Source organism: Pseudophryne corroboree, chromosome 2 (genome assembly GCF_028390025.1).
Source record: "Pseudophryne corroboree isolate aPseCor3 chromosome 2, aPseCor3.hap2, whole genome shotgun sequence".
In the NCBI taxonomy this organism is placed as follows: domain Eukaryota; kingdom Metazoa; phylum Chordata; class Amphibia; order Anura; family Myobatrachidae; genus Pseudophryne; species Pseudophryne corroboree.
Genome location: NC_086445.1, coordinates 483,898,498 through 483,916,706, shown reverse-complemented (window position 1 = coordinate 483,916,706; position 18,209 = coordinate 483,898,498). Strand labels below are relative to the sequence as shown.

At 45.9% G+C, this 18,209-nt stretch overlaps 1 protein-coding gene across 1 annotated transcript in view; it reads left to right on the top strand.

Moving 5' to 3' along the window:
• The window catches only part of LIAT1 (ligand of ATE1), a 101,358-nt gene extending 83,378 nt beyond the window's left edge, over nt 1–17,980 (top strand). The window contains exon 2 of the mRNA XM_063957159.1: nt 17,330–17,980. Coding sequence (XP_063813229.1) covers nt 17,330–17,754 — 425 coding nt within the window. The 3' untranslated portion in view covers nt 17,755–17,980. The remainder of the gene's footprint in view (nt 1–17,329) is intronic.
• Nucleotides 17,981–18,209: the final 229 nt, after the last annotated feature.

Below are 18,209 nucleotides of genomic sequence, written 5' to 3'. Positions count from 1 at the left end.
GGAAGCAGACTTACTCAGCAGACACGACCTCCACCCGGGAGAATGGGGACTTCATCCAGAAGTCTTCCAAATGCTGGTAAACCGGTGGGAAAGACCACAGGTGGACATGATGGCGTCCCGCCTCAACAAAAAGCTAAAAAGATATTGCGCCAGGTCAAGGGACCCTCAGGCGATCGCTGTGGACGCTCTAGTAACACCGTGGGTGTACCAGTCGGTTTATGTGTTTCCTCCTCTGCCTCTCATTCCCAAGGTACTGAGAATAATACGAAGGCGAGGAGTGAAAACTATACTCGTGGTTCCTGATTGGCCAAGAAGAGCTTGGTACCCGGAACTTCAAGAGATGCTTTCAGAGGACCCTTGGCCTCTGCCGCTCAGACAGGACCTGCTGCAGCAGGGGCCCTGTCTGTTTCAAGACTTACCGCGGCTACGTTTGACGGCATGGCGGTTGAACACCGGATCCTGAAGGAAAAGGGCATTCCGGAGGAAGTCATCCCTACCCTGATCAATGCCAGGAAGGATGTCACCGTAAAACATTATCACCGCATTTGGCGGAAATATGTTGCTTGGTGTGAGGCCAGGAAGGCCCCAACGGAGGAATTTCAACTGGGTCGATTCCTGCATTTCCTGCAAGCAGGGGTGACGTTGGGCCTCAAATTGGGGTCCATTAAGGTCCAGATTTCGGCCCTGTCGATTTTCTTCCAGAAAGAACTGGCTTCACTGCCTGAAGTTCAGACTTTTGTCAAAGGAGTTCTGCGTATTCAGCCTCCTTTTGTGCCCCCAGTGGCACCTTGGGATCTCAATGTGGTTTTGGAGTTCCTGAAATCACATTGGTTTGAACCACTTAAGACTGTGGATTTGAAATATCTCACGTGGAAAGTGGTCATGCTGTTGGCTCTGGCTTCGGCCAGGCGTGTGTCAGAATTGGCGGCTTTGTCCTATAAAAGCCCTTATCTGATTTTCCATATGGATAGGGCAGAGTTGAGGACTCGTCCTCAGTTTCTCCCAAAGGTGGTATCAGCGTTTCACTTGAACCAGCCTATTGTGGTGCCTGCGGCTACTAGGAACTTGGAGGATTCCACGTTACTGGACGTAGTCAGGGCCCTGAAAATTTATGTTTCCAGGATGGCTGGAGTCAGGAAAACTGACTCGCTGTTTATCCTGTATGCACCCAACAAACTGGGTGCTCCTGCTTCTAAGCAGACTATCGCGCGCTGGATTTGTAGCACTATTCAGCTGGCGCATTCTGCGGTGGGACTACCGCAGCCTAAATCTGTAAAAGCCCATTCCACAAGGAAGGTGGGCTCATCTTGGGCGGCTGCCCGACGGGTCTCTGCTTTACAACTTTGCCGAGCTGCTACTTGGTCAGGGGCAAACACGTTTGCAAAATTCTACAAATTTGATACCCTGGCTGAGGAGGACCTGGAGTTCTCTCATTTGGTGTTGCAGAGTCGTCCGCACTCTCCCGCCCGTTTGGGAGCTTTGGTATAATCCCCATGGTCCTTACGGAGTCCCCAGCATCCACTAGGACGTCAGAGAAAATAAGAATTTACTCACCGGTAATTCTATTTCTCGTAGTCCGTAGTGGATGCTGGGCGCCCATCCCAAGTGCGGATTGTCTGCAATACTTGTAAATAGTTATTGTTACACAAATCGGGTTGTTATTGCGAGCCATCTGTTCAGAGGCTCCGTTGTTATCATACTGTTAACCGGGATTCCTATCACGAGTTATATGGTGTGATTGGTGTGGCTGGTATGAGTCTTACCCGGGATTCAAAATCCTTCCTTATTGTGTCAGCTCTTCCGGGCACAGTGTCCTAACTGAGGCTTGGAGGAGGGTCATAGGGGGAGGAGCCAGTGCACACCAGATAGACCTAAATCTTTCTTTAGATGTGCCCAGTCTCCTGCGGAGCCGTCTATTCCCCATGGTCCTTACGGAGTCCCCAGCATCCACTACGGACTACGAGAAATAGAATTACCGGTGAGTAAATTCTTATTTTCTACAAAAGTAGGTGAGATTTAACATTTTGACCTATTTTTGTAGAAATTGCCATTCATTATAAATGTATCACAGTTGATATCACGGATACCTCTTGCTTACCTTTCATTCCCAACCTGGCCCACAAATTATAGTGCCCCAGTTCATATTAAATAACATTTTAATGCTTTCCAGTTCATATTATACTCATTACAAAGAGCAGGTCTTGGGGCATACCTAGATAGATTGCAGGCCCTACAGCAAAAGTTTGTAAGGAGGACCCCTATGTACCACCCAATGGTGAAAAATTGAAATAACACATGTAACTTATGGTGTGTACACACGGTGAGATTTTTTCTTACGATTTTGACTATATAGTCAAAATCGTAAGAAAAGTTAGTGCAGATGGTGAAAGTCACCTTGCGATCCCGATTCGATGCCGATGTGCGGTCCCGCGCGTCGGCATCGCAAGAATAGATAGATTGTGCAGGCAAGTCAATTTTGACTATCTCTATAGAAGAGATAGTCAAAATTTACCCTTATCCAAAATCGCACATAGTCAGTATCGCAAGCACATAATGAGTGTACTGTACTTGCAATACTGACTATGTGCCGACCTGGCCCCTGTCGCATAGTGAGAATCGGGCATAGCCCGAATCTCACCGTGTGTATGGGCCATTTAGAGAGGGAAGATGGGCTCCTCTCAGCTCTAAGCACCATGGCAGCTGCACCTGTGGTAGCCACGCCCTTGGGCACACTCACTGTGTGTGACTTAAGGTGGGTACACACTAGTAGATATATCTGCAGATCAATTGATCTGCAGATATATCTATGGACGGATCGGGCAGTGTGCTGTGCATACACACTGCCCGATCCGTCGGGGACTAACATCATGAACTGGGCGGGCGTGTACACACACGCCCGCCAATCACCGCCGGCCGCCGCAGCATGTGTACGGCCGTACACACACAGCGACACTCCGATATATCGGAAGATATATTGGCCGTCGGCTGTGCTGCACGGCCGAGGCGATACGTCTGTGAACGACGGAGTTCACAGACGTATCGGCCGTACACACTGGCCATCGGTCCCGCGATATATCGGCCGTTCAAGAGAACGGGCGATATATCGACCAGTGTGTACGGGCCTTAAGAGTGGGTCGTTTTTGGTGAGTGACATTATTCCTGGTCTCTTCGGTGCTTAATAAGGCAAGCAAGCTGCCACTCAGTGGAGGGTCTCCGTGAGGGGCCTCTGCTGTCAGCTGGAAGGTTTGGTCAATTGTCCATGCATGAGACCAGTTCCCGGTCTCTTGTGCATTCACTGGAGTAAGCTGTCACAATAGGAGATATAATGTAGGAAAATGGCTCTCTCTAACGCCGCTTAACGCATTTCTCTCTCCCTTGAGAGTTTCATCAGAAGGTGGAATTTTGGTTAGCCAGGTCTCGAGGTTTAAAAGACCAGTGGCCAATCACTGTTTGGATCAGTTATCCTAATTACATATAAAACGCCTGTGTTGCCTTGCCTGGCTCATACACCCGCTACAACACATGTAAAGAGTTCTAGGTGGAGAAACTGTTTTAAATAGAAAATGTATTTCTCTTACGTCCTAGAGGATGCTGGGGTCCACATTAGTACCATGGGGTATAGATGGGTCCACCAGGGAGGCTGCTGGCAACAGCCTCCCTGCTTCGTGGGACTAAGGGGGGAGTAGTGTCCGCCCTGCGGGGTCTGAGACACTATCTCCGCTGACAGGACACTGAGCTCCTGAGAGGATAGATCGTTCCCCGCCACAGGGGATCGCTCACCCCAGCAGCATACTGCCACCCCCTTACAGAGCTGAAGATTAGTGGCGAGTGAGTCACCGACCCCTCTAGCAAGCGGGGGGCCAGTGTGAAGATGGCGGCAACAGGGTAGGAGCGCAGTACTAACTGCGCTCCAGAGGCTCATCGGTACATAGTGCGGTGCTGTGAGGGGCGCCTTGAGCCAGCGCCTGAACCCTGCACTGGTCAGCAAGCCTGTCGTGGTCCGTGGATCTCAGCCAGCATTTTACCTCAGGCCAGTATAATCCTTGTGAAGAGCTGGAAGACAGCGCCATTTTGGGGGTGGAGCTTCTGAGAGTGGACCCAGCAGTATTCAGCGCCATTTTCCTACCTGCACAGCGCTGTCCAGGAAGAGCAAGTCCCTCCACAGCAACTCCAGCTATCTCTCACGGTACCAGGGGGTTGTAGAAGGGGGAGAGGCTGCATTAAGACTGTGTAACCTATTAAGGTGCACAGTCAGCGCTAGAAGGGGTCTGGCTTCGATCTCTGTGTCTCTCTTGCCATTCTTGGGGGTGAAACGCTGTCTGTCCTCCCCTGTGTGTGTGTGGAGTGTCTGTGGTCTCCATTAAGCAATGTCCAGGGACTCTGTGTCATATGCTGCAGAGGATATGTCCTCTCAGGATGATCCCATTCCATGTAATCAGGATTGCACTGGTTTAGCACAGATACCAGCAAAGGAACCTGAGTGGTTATCCTCTATCAAATCTATGATTTCTCAGATTTCAAATAGGGTTGCGCAAAATGAATCTGCAACTCAGGCTTTACAGAACTCTATGGCAGTCTGGCCCAGTTCTGGGACCTCAGGGCACCCTGCTGTATATTCACATAAACGTGCTCTTCCGCAGATTGCAGGATGATACGGATACCGATTTTGACACTGCAGACGGTGATGGGGATGTGTTGCGGGGGGCAGCATCTCTTGCTAAAGGGGTGCAGTTGATGATAGAGGCTATTAGAGATGTGTTGAGTATTGCTGATATAACACCTGAGCAGGTTGAGGAGGCTTACTTCGCTGAAAATAAGAAAGCCTCGCTAACCTTCCCTGCGTCAAAGGAATTAAATGCTATATTTGAATAGAAAACCTGGATAAAAAATTCCAGATATCCAAAAGGGTTCTGGTAGCGTTTCCTTTCCCGGTAGAGGATAGAAAAAAATGGGAAAACCCACCTATTGTTGACGCATCAGTATCCAGACTCTCAAAAAGGGTGGTTTTACCTGTTCCAGGATCTACGGCATTGAAAGAGCCGGCTGATCGTAAAATTACTAATAATACGCTCAAATCCATGTACACGGCTTCTGGGGCAATACTACGCCCCACTATTGCCAGTGCTTGGATTGCCAAGGCTATGGTAAAGTGGTCAGGCACATTACTTGAGGACTTGGATACTATGGAAATATGTGATGTTGAATTGTTTTACGTAACATTCAGGATTGGTGTAGTTTGGTTAATGGCCTTGTGTGTGAGTAAAAGTATTTTATATTGAATGCGGTAGAATACAGATAACCAATGGAGGGACTGACAGAGTGGATCTGCAGACAATGAACGTCTAGCGAGGAAGATAAGCCTCGTCGCTGCATTCAGAATGGATTGTAGTGGTGAGAGTCTCGTTTTGGGAAGACCAGTTAGGAGACTATTGCAATAATCAATGCGGGAGATAATGAGAGTGTGGATTAGAGTTTTAGCAGTGTCTTGTGTAAGGTATGGTCGTATTTTGGATATGTTTTTTTAGATGTATGTAACATGATCTTGAGACAGATTGAATGTGGGGAACAAAGGACAGATCAGAGTCAATGATGACACCTAGGCAGCAAGCTTTTGGGGTAAGGTAGATAGTCGAGTTTTCAACAATGATAGAGATATCAGGTTGGTACCTACTATTGGCCGGTGGAAATATAATTAACTCTGTCTTTGAAATATTCAGTTTGAGGTGGCGAGATGTCATCCAGGATGAAATGGCAGAAAGGCATTCAGTGACACGGTCCAGTACAGATAGGGACAAGTTAGGGGAGGATAGGTAGATTTGAGTATCATCTGCGTACAGATAATACTGAAATACCAAAAGAGCTGATTAGTTTACCAAGAGATGAGGTATAGATAGAGCCTTGCGGTACTCCAACTGAAAGAGGTAGAGTAGAGCAGGTAGATAAAATGTGTATATACGTTGCGTATACACACCGACACGTTATCAATATAGCGACACGGGTGGCTGAGTACACTTTACCCCAAACAAGAATGGAATGAGACACCAGTTGTTAAATGTTATGTTGTGGTCCAACGCATTAACAGCATTTACTTAAGAATATATAGATAAAAAGGTACAACAAGGGGGGTAATTCCAAGTTGATCGCAGCAGGAAATTTTGTAGCAGTTGGGCAAAACCATGTGCACTGCAGGGGGGACAGATTTTACATGTGCAGAGAGAGTTAGATTAGGGTGGGTTATTTTGTTTCTGTGCAGGGTAAATACTGGCTGCTTTATTTTTACACTGCAATTTAGATTGCAGATTGAACACACCACACCCAAATCTATCTCTCTCTGCACATGTTATATCTGCCTCCCCTGCAGTGCACATGGTTTTGCCCAACTGCTAAAAAAATGTCCTGCTGCGATCAAGAAGAGCTACAACCAATAATACATACGTTTGATCGCGGGCGATCCTGGATCCAGGACTCAGTCAGTCTTAACAAGATGACCTTCAGAGAATAGGGACTGAGCCTGGTCAGGAGGCCTCTCTTTTATACAATGTGTCCAAATACAGTACAGTGGGACCTGTAAGCTATTCATTTTGCAAATCAGACATTGACTATAGTTGGGGAAGACAGGGAAGAGGACGAGAGATCCTCTATATGCGCTCGGCGGTTGCGGGACCACTGGTTGGATGTGGGACGAAATTCAACCTATAGAGTATGCTGGGACAGTGCTATAGCCTATGATGTCTGGCCTGCATGAATCTTGCATACATACATGTACCTACGTCTTAGCACACTGATGTTCATATTCGGTAGAAGCTTTGCTGGGTAGAGGGAGAGAAAAACACAAACAAATGGTGAAAGAAACAGGCCATGAAATTCATTTGCATTCCTATCACAGTACTGTTTCTATCGTTGGGTCGAATACCAGATCTGCCACATTTACACCGCACCCACTCCTTAGACTCATCAGGTTTGTATTGTGGTTTGTCTTTTTTTGCTTCGTCAAAATTTGAACACATTTAAATATCAGTCCGATAATTATGACAACACCCAGGATACAGAGCTTCCCCACATTCGCGATCATTCCTTGTGCCCAGTCTCCTAACCCAGAGAACCACTTGAGTGGGTTCAACCATGAGGCCCATCCAGTCAATTCATTACCCACAGCCACTAAAGTGAGATTGTGTTTCTTTCTAAACTCCCATTTTAACTGTAATATTACATCCATCTTTTGATCAATGATCTTTTTTGGGTCCTCAGTACGGTTTGTAATATACGTACAACACTTTACACCATACTGAGTTGCTAAAGTAACGCAATACCCACCCGTCATGGCAGTGACGTAATTCAAGACCATTCTGTGTTGTACCTATTCCTTCTTGTAGGCCTGTAGCTCCCTACCCATATACCTGAAGGTGTCATCTTACATCTCAGTGATATTGTCGATCAAGTTCACTAGCGCATGGATATACCTATAATTCATGATTCCTCTGGCAGTACGGGTGATGTCTAATGCGAGAAGAATCTGAATCCCGGTGGATTCATGAATCAAATTTGAGGCCGCTTGCTCTTTCCAGCTATGGGGTGTCTCTTATAAATGTGTTCTTAGTTGGTGTGAGTATAAGGAGGCGGAGCGCTGCGGTGAATGTATTTCATTTTCTCATGTGCAATGCTCATGATTTCTGGTAGTACTCTGCCTATGTAACATAACCCTTCAGAGCTCAGAGTAAGCCACTTGTACGCCTTCCTTCCACATATGAAATAAGCATCATCTGGGAGAACATAGGGGACAAAATGCATTAATATCATGTCACAGATAATTCTCACAAAGACACCTGTCCCCAGTTTTTCCATCTGCTTGACACAAGTATCTGGCTGGATGATGTGCGCACAATGGCCCTCATTCCGAGTTGTACGCTCGCTAGCTGCTTTTAGCAGCATTGCACACGCTAGGCCGCCGCCCTCTGGGAGTGTATCTTCGCTTAGCAGAATTGCGAACGAAAGAGTAGTAGAATTGCGAATAAATAATTCTTAGCAGTTTCTGAGTAGTTTGAGACTTACTCCTACACTTCGATCAGCTCAGCCCATTTCGTTCCTGGTTTGACGTCACAAACACGCCCTGCGTTCGGCCAGCCACTCCCCCGTTTCTCCAGCCACTCCTGCGTTTTATCCTGGCACGCCTGCGTTTTTCCGCACACTCCCAGAAAACGGTCAGTTTCCGCCCAGAAACACCCACTTCCTGTCAATCACACTCCGATCACTTCAACGATGAAAATTCTTCGTTCGGACGTGAGTAAATCTACGAAGTTTTGTGCTAAATTACTTAGTGCATGCGCACTGCGTACCATGCGCATGCGCATTTTAGCCTTAATCGCTCCGTTACGAAAATCGGCAACGAGCGAACAACTCGGAATGACCCCCAATATCCCTGTGACACTTTTCCAGCCCACATGGTTTTGGTCCCACGTGTATACCTGTATCGGAAGTTCCTCCCACTTGTGGCTATCCCACGTACAAGTTCAGAGTTGATGGGCTTCTCGTCAGCTCTTTGTGAGAAGGTCATTGTCTGATTGTTCCAAATCACTTCCCAATTTCCTGGTTTCCGGAAATTGGTTACATTGAAACAAAGTAGGGATCTGTCTACTTGGTACTGGTGGAGCTTTAGGCTAGGGGGTATAGATATATTGTATTTTCTGTCCACCGGTCTTCCCCCCCCTACAATCCGAGTACCTCATTTACTGTTAATGGGTATGGCACTAATCCCAATTTACTCTGTCCTTGAGCTACTTGTGAGCACACCCAGCATTCTGTTTGGTTTAAGACCGTACCCACTACTGGGGCTACATTTGCCAAGAATCCAGTGTCCTGTCCATCTTTAGTCCATAGGGATCCCGGTATTTGTGAGATCATTTCCTCTACCTGTGATGGACATGTGTCTAGAACGGTAGAGTGCAACATTAGCCTTTGAGGCATGTCTAACATATCTTGTACTTCCTGAGCATGGTCTTCAGGGATATCTAAAACCACACCCTCAGGGGAACAATATATAACACACCGCATCTTACATAATAGGTCTCTGCCAAGTAGATTAGTCGGGGCCGCTGCAGCCAACAATAAAGAATGTTTGGTATGCAAGGGCCCTATCATAACCTCTGCAGGTCTAGCCAAAGGATACTGCTGCACTTTTCCCATTACTCCCATTGCTGAAATAGTTTTTCCCGTTGTCATTATTCCATTAGAATACAGATCTGGCCACCCCTGTATATACAGGGAACGGTTGTCTTGTACCAGCTACATTTACCATGACCTCAGGTTCGTCGCTAAGGCTAGTGGTCAGTCTTACTGGCTGCAGACTACAGGTGTGACCTGACCCCTATTGTGGATGTTGGCCTTCCCGCAGAGCATTGGCAGCTATTATGTGTGGGGAAGCTAGCTGTGAAGTTTTGGAGGCCTGCCAGTCCTTCTTTTGTGGGTACCTCTGTGTTTCCCCCTCTGTGTGGCTCATAATCCCTCCTGTATGTTCCCTGATCCCGTCTATGTGTCTGATAATGTGGTTCGTGTTCTTGTCTAGGGGATCTATACTTACCATATGTGTCTGTGCTCCTAGAATCCCTGGAAAAATGTCCCTCCCTCTGGCAGTGACAACATTTGATTGACCTTCTCCTGTCTTCAAAGGTCTGTGGTTTAGGTTTGTTGGTCATTCCTTCAAGTGCCTGTATACTCACCACCATCAACCTCTCCCCCTGTGCCTCCTTCCGTCTCAGGATGTTTTTATCATGTTCTACTGCGGATTCTCTAAGGGCATCCACTGTTATCCCTCTCCAATTGGACAGAGAGGTCTGTACCCTAGCTTTCAATGGCTCCCTTAGTCCATCCATTAACACTGAGACAGCCACCTCCCTATGATTCACCTCATCTTTAATATTCTCGATCCCAGCGTGCTTAGCCATTTCTTCTATCGCCCTGTGGAAATAGTCTGCTGCCGGTTGACTTTCTTTTTGTTTGATGGTAAATATTTTACCCCAATTCATCACTACCGGAAAATATAGTCCTATTTGAACATTATTTTTTTAACATTCTCTTGGTTATATTCATCCGTTAGAGGTTAATCTTTCTCTATTTTGCAATCATTTATACATTTTTGGTGGTCAATATTAGGGGGAAGGCACACTCGCAACACAATCCGCCAATCTTTGTTTGTGGGTTCATGGGCATTACCCAGGTCCCTGATGAATTTTTGACATTTGGCCAAATCCTTGCTAGGATCTGGGAATTCTGTAATGATTGACCGCAGTTCAGACCTGGTCCGCGGGCAATACATTGCAACATTTTTCATGGGGGTTACCCCGTCCCTTTCAGTCCTCCCATTGGGGACAGCTATTATTTGGACAGGGTGTAGCCCAACTATATCACTTCTTTCTGAATCAACATGGGGATACACTGTGTCTTCATAATGGACGGACCCATACTTACCGGTAGCTGTGATCCCAGCCGTCCACCTGAAGAGGCAGCAGTTATTGCCCTTACCGGTTGGGCTTGTCTCACCTGGGTTTCTTGTATGGTCACTGCCTGAGAGAGGGCTGAGATCAGGCTAGGTTTGTCCTCCTCCTCTGAACTAGGATCCTTGAAAGAACTTAGGACAAGGTACAATTTGCAAGGGTTAGGGTTAGTACAGTTTATAAGTGCATTTCTGTAATTTCCTGGTATGTTATTGGTTGTAGCGGCCTTCTGTGGTGCGCTCGCATTCACATTCCTGTCTGGTTTTGACCTGTTGCCATATGTTTAAACAGTCGTTATGTCTGATCCTATGTTTCCTAGATTTAATCAGACATATTCTATTTCTAACATTTTATAGCACCTCTGGATCAAAACTACCAACCCTAGGAAATGAAGCCCTATCTTCAACAGTCATACGTACCCATTCATCGCAAAAAGCCTTTGTGTAAGGTCCATACTACCTACACATAATGTAATCAGCGGACCCTTTCGGTCCTTTATCCTCAGCCTGAACCCTAGCTGCCGAACGTCTCTCGCTTGTGCATTTGGCTCCCAACATGGGCCTTTTAACACGATCCCCAAATGACAATACAAGCAGACGGGGAAAAGTCCTCAGAGTTCTTTCAGCAACTCCTTCCCAACCGAATATACAACGCCCCACCGACTGATGACACGCGTATATCAGAAAGGACCCTATCAGACTCCTCAGGCACTGGGAGCACGAAATGTATTAACCGAGTAATAACATGCCTTTCCAGTGGAGGTTACAGGCCTGCTACTTTTGGGTTTCTAACCACTGGAATTCCATGTGGGAAATGTCACCACACCATCCAATGAATGTCCACCAAGAATCTTCCTGGGAGAACAGTAAAGTTCTTAACTCTTTACTCAATCACCTCTGCGTATGCTAACACAGCGCATATGATGACGCTATTTGCGCAAAATGACGCAAAAACCATATCCCGTTGTGAGCAAAGGTGCGGTCAAATCGCACGACTCACAAATACTTGTTATTTGTGTGCCTTACGATTTATGAAGACAATTTTACTTTTAACAGTAGACTATGTCTCCGTCACCTGGAGTGTTTTATGGGCTAACTCCACACCTAGCCTTAAACGTGTGGTTGCGAGCTGCCATGCCACTGGAGCTTCTCCTAGCTGAGTATCTCGCCCTACGGGATCCCGAATTCCGGGGTTCAATCCACTCACACTTACTTTAAACCCACACGAATTCACAATTTTTTTCTGTACAGAAAAAAAAATCATTCCCTTTGATTGATAACTTGCCTCAGAGGTAGTACACTTATAAGATTTTGAGTAATCTGTCTAAAATCAGACAGTTATTTGTTAAGGTAAGACTACAAGTCTTTTATCTCACTTTAAAATCAACTTCTATTGTGGCAAATTTGCGCTCGCTAGTTTACGCAAGTTTGTGTAATTACACACCTGTGCGCGTAATTGTGCACACGTGCGCATTCCCGTACGCACACTTCACATACCTTTGTACTGTGTCACGTGTGTACCGTGCGTTCACAATTACGTATTCCTGCGTATGAATATACGCAGCAACCACACTAATATCAATCAATGTAAGCAATAGAACAAACTTGTATTTCAATTGCTGTTGATTAATACACAATACTTCCTTTGTTCCCCACACACCCTGAAAGTCACCCACGTGGATAACTTTGTGTGCTGCCCAAACTTTTAGGCAGGAACAGAGTCTTATATGTGCTTTTCAGATAACCACTAAACAAATATAACAAATGTATAACAAATAACTTATCTGATTCTATGCCGATCTATAATGACTATTACAACCTATGGCAACAATGTATGAGAATATACGCAAGATATCTGTACGCTTGTGTGTTTATTTTCGCACCCACGGATTCAAAGAAAAATTGCTTTTCTTTGTTGTCCCTCGTTTCCCACCAGCACCTCAGAGACTATGCAAGACATGCTTGGTTTAACAATATTAGATAGTTTTAACAACACAAAACAAAAATTGTTTACTTTAGATGTGTCCCCACCCTTTGTTGTTAGACCAAAGTCTCTTAGGCCCTGCAAGTCCGCAAGTGTGAGGTGAACCGGACAGAGCCCCCAACTGTTAAGTTCGGTTAAATAACAAAGAAAAACAATATATTATTACACTTAGGTTTGAGCCGCTGCACATAAATATAACTGCTAAAATATATATGTATGTTGTGTATACACGCCGACACGTTATGCGCACAATATAGCGACACGGGTGGCTCAGTACACTTTACCCCAAACAAGAATGGAATGTGACACCAGTAGTTAAATGTTATGTTGTGGTCCAATGCATCAACAGCATTTACTTAAGAATATACAGATAAAAAGGTACAACAATATACAGAGTAGAGCTACAACCAATAATACATACGTTTGATCTTGGGCGCTTCTGGATCCAGGACTCATTCAGTCTTGGTAAGATGACCTTCAGAGAATAGGGACTGAGACTGGTCAGGAGGCCTCTCTTTTATACAATGTGTCCAAATACAGTACAATGGGAACTGTAAGCTATTCTTTCATAGGTCAGAGGGCAGGTCATTTACAATACATGATGGGTCATAGGTTGGTTTGAATGAATGGGCGATGTTTGGTCCAGGTGTACTTGCAGGTGTTTGCCACTGGGTTCCCGCCGAATATCCTGAGTACAGTATCATAGCAGTTTGCGAATATTATATTTCTGTGTATATCTACACGCAGAAACATGCGATCAACTGCAAATAGCAACCTGAATGTAGATGTAGATCACAAAATACTGCACATCTGGATACCAAACACTAAGTCCTAACCTTGCTCCATCCCCTCACATCCTGGAAACCTGAATAGCTCTGTTGTTTTACCTTTTAAGTGCTTGTAAGTTGCTGACAAAGTGTGTGGAGACTGTAAATTATGCACTATGTGAATAAAGTATTGAATATGTCTTTGTGTCTTTTCTGTGCGAATGCGTTTGCTACTGTATATACTCTTGCCATGCGTTAATACGCAAAGGCCTGGGTTCGTAGCATGCGTGTATGCGCACGCACAGCGGCAACACGCACGAACAGAGGCCACTCTGTTTGGAGTTTGCACGTGTGTGTATAATATTTTTGACTTTGACAATGTATAGTTTGGAGAAGGGAAAGGGGAGACATGATAGAAACTTTCAAATATATTAAGGGTCTTAACAAAGTCCAGGAGGGGAAACAGTCTCCAAATGAGAAGCAATAGGACATGAGGACATGCACTGAGACTGGAGTGGGGAAGGTTCAGGGGAAATCTGAGGAAAAATTACTTCACAGAAAGGGTAGTGGACAAGTGGAATAGCCTCCAATCAGAGGTGGTAGACGCTAAGACAGTAGAACAATTTAAACATTCATGGGATAGACTTAAGGATATTCTTACAAAGAAATAAGGATCAAATAAGGTTTGAGATAAAAATATGGTAAAAAAAAAAAAAGGGGCAGACTACTGCCATCAAATTCTATGGGGTATATTTACTAAAATTCGTATTTTTCAGAATGAGGTTAAAGTTCAAACACGAATGACATCGCAAGTGTAAATTTGCAACTTTTTGAATTTATTACGACTAATTTACTAAGCTGTCGTATTCTGCATTTTCGTGTTTTCCGATGTCGATGTCATTCGTATTTTTTGGCAGTGTTTTACGGGAGTGAATAGTAAAACACTGCCGACATTAACACAATGAATCTCGTCCGGATCTGTGAGATCCGTGCAGGGCTTCATTGTGCACCTTTCGTAAAAAAAATAACATTGTTACAAATCTAAAAAAAAAATGCGTGTGGTTCCCCCCCCCTAAGCAAAACCAGCCTCGGGCTCTTTGAGCCGGTACTGGTTGACAAAATATGGGGGAAAAAATTACAGGGGTTCCCCCATATTTCATAAACCAGCACCGGGCTCTGAGCCTGGTCCTGGTTCCAAAAATACGGGGGACAAAAAGCGTAGGGGTCCCCCGTATTTTTGAAACCAGCACCGGGCTCCACTAGCCAGGTACATAATGCCACAGCCGGGGGACACTTTTATACTGGTCCTGGCATTACATACCCAACTAGTCACCCCTGGCCGGGGTACCCTGGAGGAGTGGGAACCCCTTAAATCAAGGGGTCCCCCCCTCCAGCCACCCAAGGGCCAGGGGTGAAGCCCGAGGCTGTCCCCCCCCATCTTGGAGAATCACAAGTACCAGCATGCGGTGGAAAACCGGGCCCGCTGGTACCTGTAGTACTACTACTAAAAAAATACCCCCAAAAAAACAGGACACACACACCGTGACAGTATAAGTTTATTACATACATGCACACCTCCAAACATACATACTTACCTATGTTCACACGAGGCTCGGTCCTCTTCTCCATGTAGATTCCTAGGGGCACCTGTGAAAAAAAATTATACTCACATAATCCAGTGTACCTTCTGTTCTTTGTATAATCCACGTACTTGGCAAAACAAAAAAACAGAAACCCGACCACGCACTGAAAGGGGCCCCATGTTTACACATGGGACCCCTTTCCCCGACTGCCAGGACCCCCCCTGACTCCTGTCAAAGAGAGTCCCTTCAGCCAATCGGGGAGCGCCACGTCGTGGCACTCTCCTGATTGGCTGTGTGCTCCTGTAGTGTCTGTCAGGCTGCACACGGCAGAGATACAATGTTGCGCCTATGCGCTCCATTGTATCCAATGGTGGGAACTTTGCGGTCAGCGGTTGAGCGAAAGTAACCTCACCGCTGACCGCAAAGTTCCCACCATTGGATACAATGGAGCGCATAGGCGCTACATTGTATCTGTGCCGTGTGCTGCCTCACAGACACTACAGGAGCACACAGCCAATCAGGAGAGTGCCACGACGTGGCGCTCCCTGATTGGCAGAAGGGACCCTCTTTGACAGTAGTCAGGAGGGGTCCTGGCAGTCTGGGTCGGGTTTCCATTTTTTTGTTTTGCCAAGTACGTGGATTATACAAAGAACAGAAAGTACACTGGATTATGTGAGTATAATTTTTTTTCACAGGTACCCCTAGGATTCTACATGGAGAAGAGGGCCGAGCCTCGTGTGAACATAGGTAAGTATGTATGTTTGGAGGTGTGCATGTATGTAATAAACTTATACTGTCACGGTGTGTGTGTCCTGTTTTTTTGGGGGTATTTTTTTAGTAGTAGTACTACAGGTACCAGCGGGCCCGGTTTTCCACCGCATGCTGGTACTTGTGGTTCTCCAAGTACCAGCTTGCGGGGGAGGCTTGCTGGGACTTGTAGTACTGCTACTAAAAACAATATTCACATTTTTTCAAAAGGCTATCAGCCCCACACCCGCCGCCCTTGGATGGGGGGGACAGCCTCGGGCTTCACCCCTGGCCCTTGGGTGGCTGGAGGGGGGGACCCCTTGATTTAAGGGGTTCCCACTCCAGGGTACCCCGGCCAGGGGTGACTAGTTGGGTATGTAATGCCAGGGCCGCCGGGACCAGTATAAAAGTGTCCCCCGGCTGTGGCATTATGTACCTGGCTAGTGGAGCCCGGTGCTGGTTTCAAAAATATGGGGGACCCCTACGCTTTTTGTCCCCCATATTTTTGGAACCAGGACCAGGCGCAGAGCCCGGTGCTGGTTGATTAAATATGGGGGAACCCCTGTCATTTTTCCCCCCATATTTTTTCAACCATGTACGGCTCAAAGAGCCCGAGGCTGGTTTTGCTTAGGAGGTGGGACCCCACGCATTTTTTTCCTGACAATTTAACACTTTCCCACCCCTTCCCACTGATAAACATGCACGGATCTCATGGATCCGTGCATGCCTATCAGAACACGGTAAAAAAAAGCAGGTCTGTTTTAAATCTGCTTTTATTTACGATTTGTATTTTTTCACGGCAGTGTTTGGCTATTGCCGGCAGTGTTCGTGAAATACACTTTTTAGTAAATTACCGTGTTGTATCAAAAAACAGTCGTATTTGACCGATGGTGTTTTAATTCGTATTATTTTTCTTTGACTTCCAAAAAAATATGAATGCCCTCATCACTGCCGAGATTTGTGTTTAGTAAATTCCCGAGATGACACTTTGATGAAAAAACACCAAATCGGTCAAAATCGGGAGCTTAGTAAATATACCCCTATGTTTCTATCAGCAAATGTAAAAAAAAATTCCAAAATGTAGCTGATATCTGCTTGTTTGGAGTATTGACCATATTTTTGGGCTTAAATAGACCCCAAAGCAACCGTTTACAGATATGTCCTCATACATCTTTGTTGCAGTCACGCCGAACAGCCCTTCTTTGCACACCAGGTCCAGTGAGACTCTGCTAGCATCAGGCATCTCTTTTGCCGAAAATGCATCTTAGATGTCTCTGAACCTGCATATGAAGTGCTACGATGCAGACACCACAGATTTTTTACTTACCAAGTTCTGTTTTGCTTCATATATGAGATGTAATGGAGTCGGAGTGCACCCGATGTGCGGGAGGCCGGCCAAACTCTGACTTTTTTTAAAGGGGCATCATTTACAAAACATGGATATACCTTGTAGATAACTGTGCCTTTAAAAAAACGTTCCAGTTCGGCCAGCATCCCGCATGTCGGGCGAACTCGGACTCCATTACCATTACATCTCATCCACAGTCTTAGTCATACACATTTATACAAGTGTCACATGGAAAATGAATCAGCACAGTGAATGTGCTATTCTAGGACAGGGATCAGTTATTTCTTTGCAGCAACATTCTCAGTGTGTGTTCCATTGGGCATTAGTTACTGAATGAATGAACACTAACATTACCTGTATGTAATGTGCAGATATGCAAAGATACAATTTTTCACATGAACATTAATTTTACAGAAAAGGGCATCAGAAAGAACATAAAGAATCAACCAACCATCCCCCCATCTTCAGAGCTACAGGTAACTAGCATAAGGGGCTCCAATGTCCAGTTGGATGAGCTAAAAAGCAAGAAAAAGAATGAATCTTCTGACAGTGACTGTGTATCCTCCATAACACAAGAAGGTCCTATTAATGAGAGCCTGCGGTGGGAGGGAGTTCTCAGTGACCCGACTGCAGAAGAAGAGCGGATCTACCAATATAAAATCAACAGGCGAAAGCGTTATCTGTTGGCTGCTCAGAAGATCTCCACTAATGGTTTAACTTCATCCCAAGCACAAAGCGTAAGCCGAAAGCAAGATCCATGTGCAACTGTTGACTGTGATACTAAATCCCCAACCAAGACTGATTCAGAACAAACAAGTCATACAAAGCAGAGCCCCTGATGTGCCACAGATTCCAAAGCTAAGCAAAAGTGCTTAGTAATGGTTTCTAAATATGCTTTTATTTAATTTTATTTTTTGTAAAAATAAAGGGGTATATTCAATTAAAGTCAGATCCATTCTGAGATTCATTTGTCGGAATGGATCCGGCCTGGGCTATTCAATGACATCTCAATTCGACTTTTAAAAAAGTCGAATTGAGATGCGGGAGGGGAGACGGGGGAGAGCCGCGGGCAGACAGGGGAGAGCAGTGCTACAGCCTGCCCGCGGCTCTCCCCCGTCTCCACCCCCCCCCCCCCCCACCAGTCTCTCTGCCTCTCCCCGTACCTCCCTGCATCTCAGCCAACGCTCACGGCCACAGGCTCCAGCAAGCGAGGTCTTGCTTGCTGGAGCCGGGTGGATGCGGCTGTCAGCGGCGGCTGTGACATCCTCCAGCGCTGCTCTCCCCGCCTCGGCTC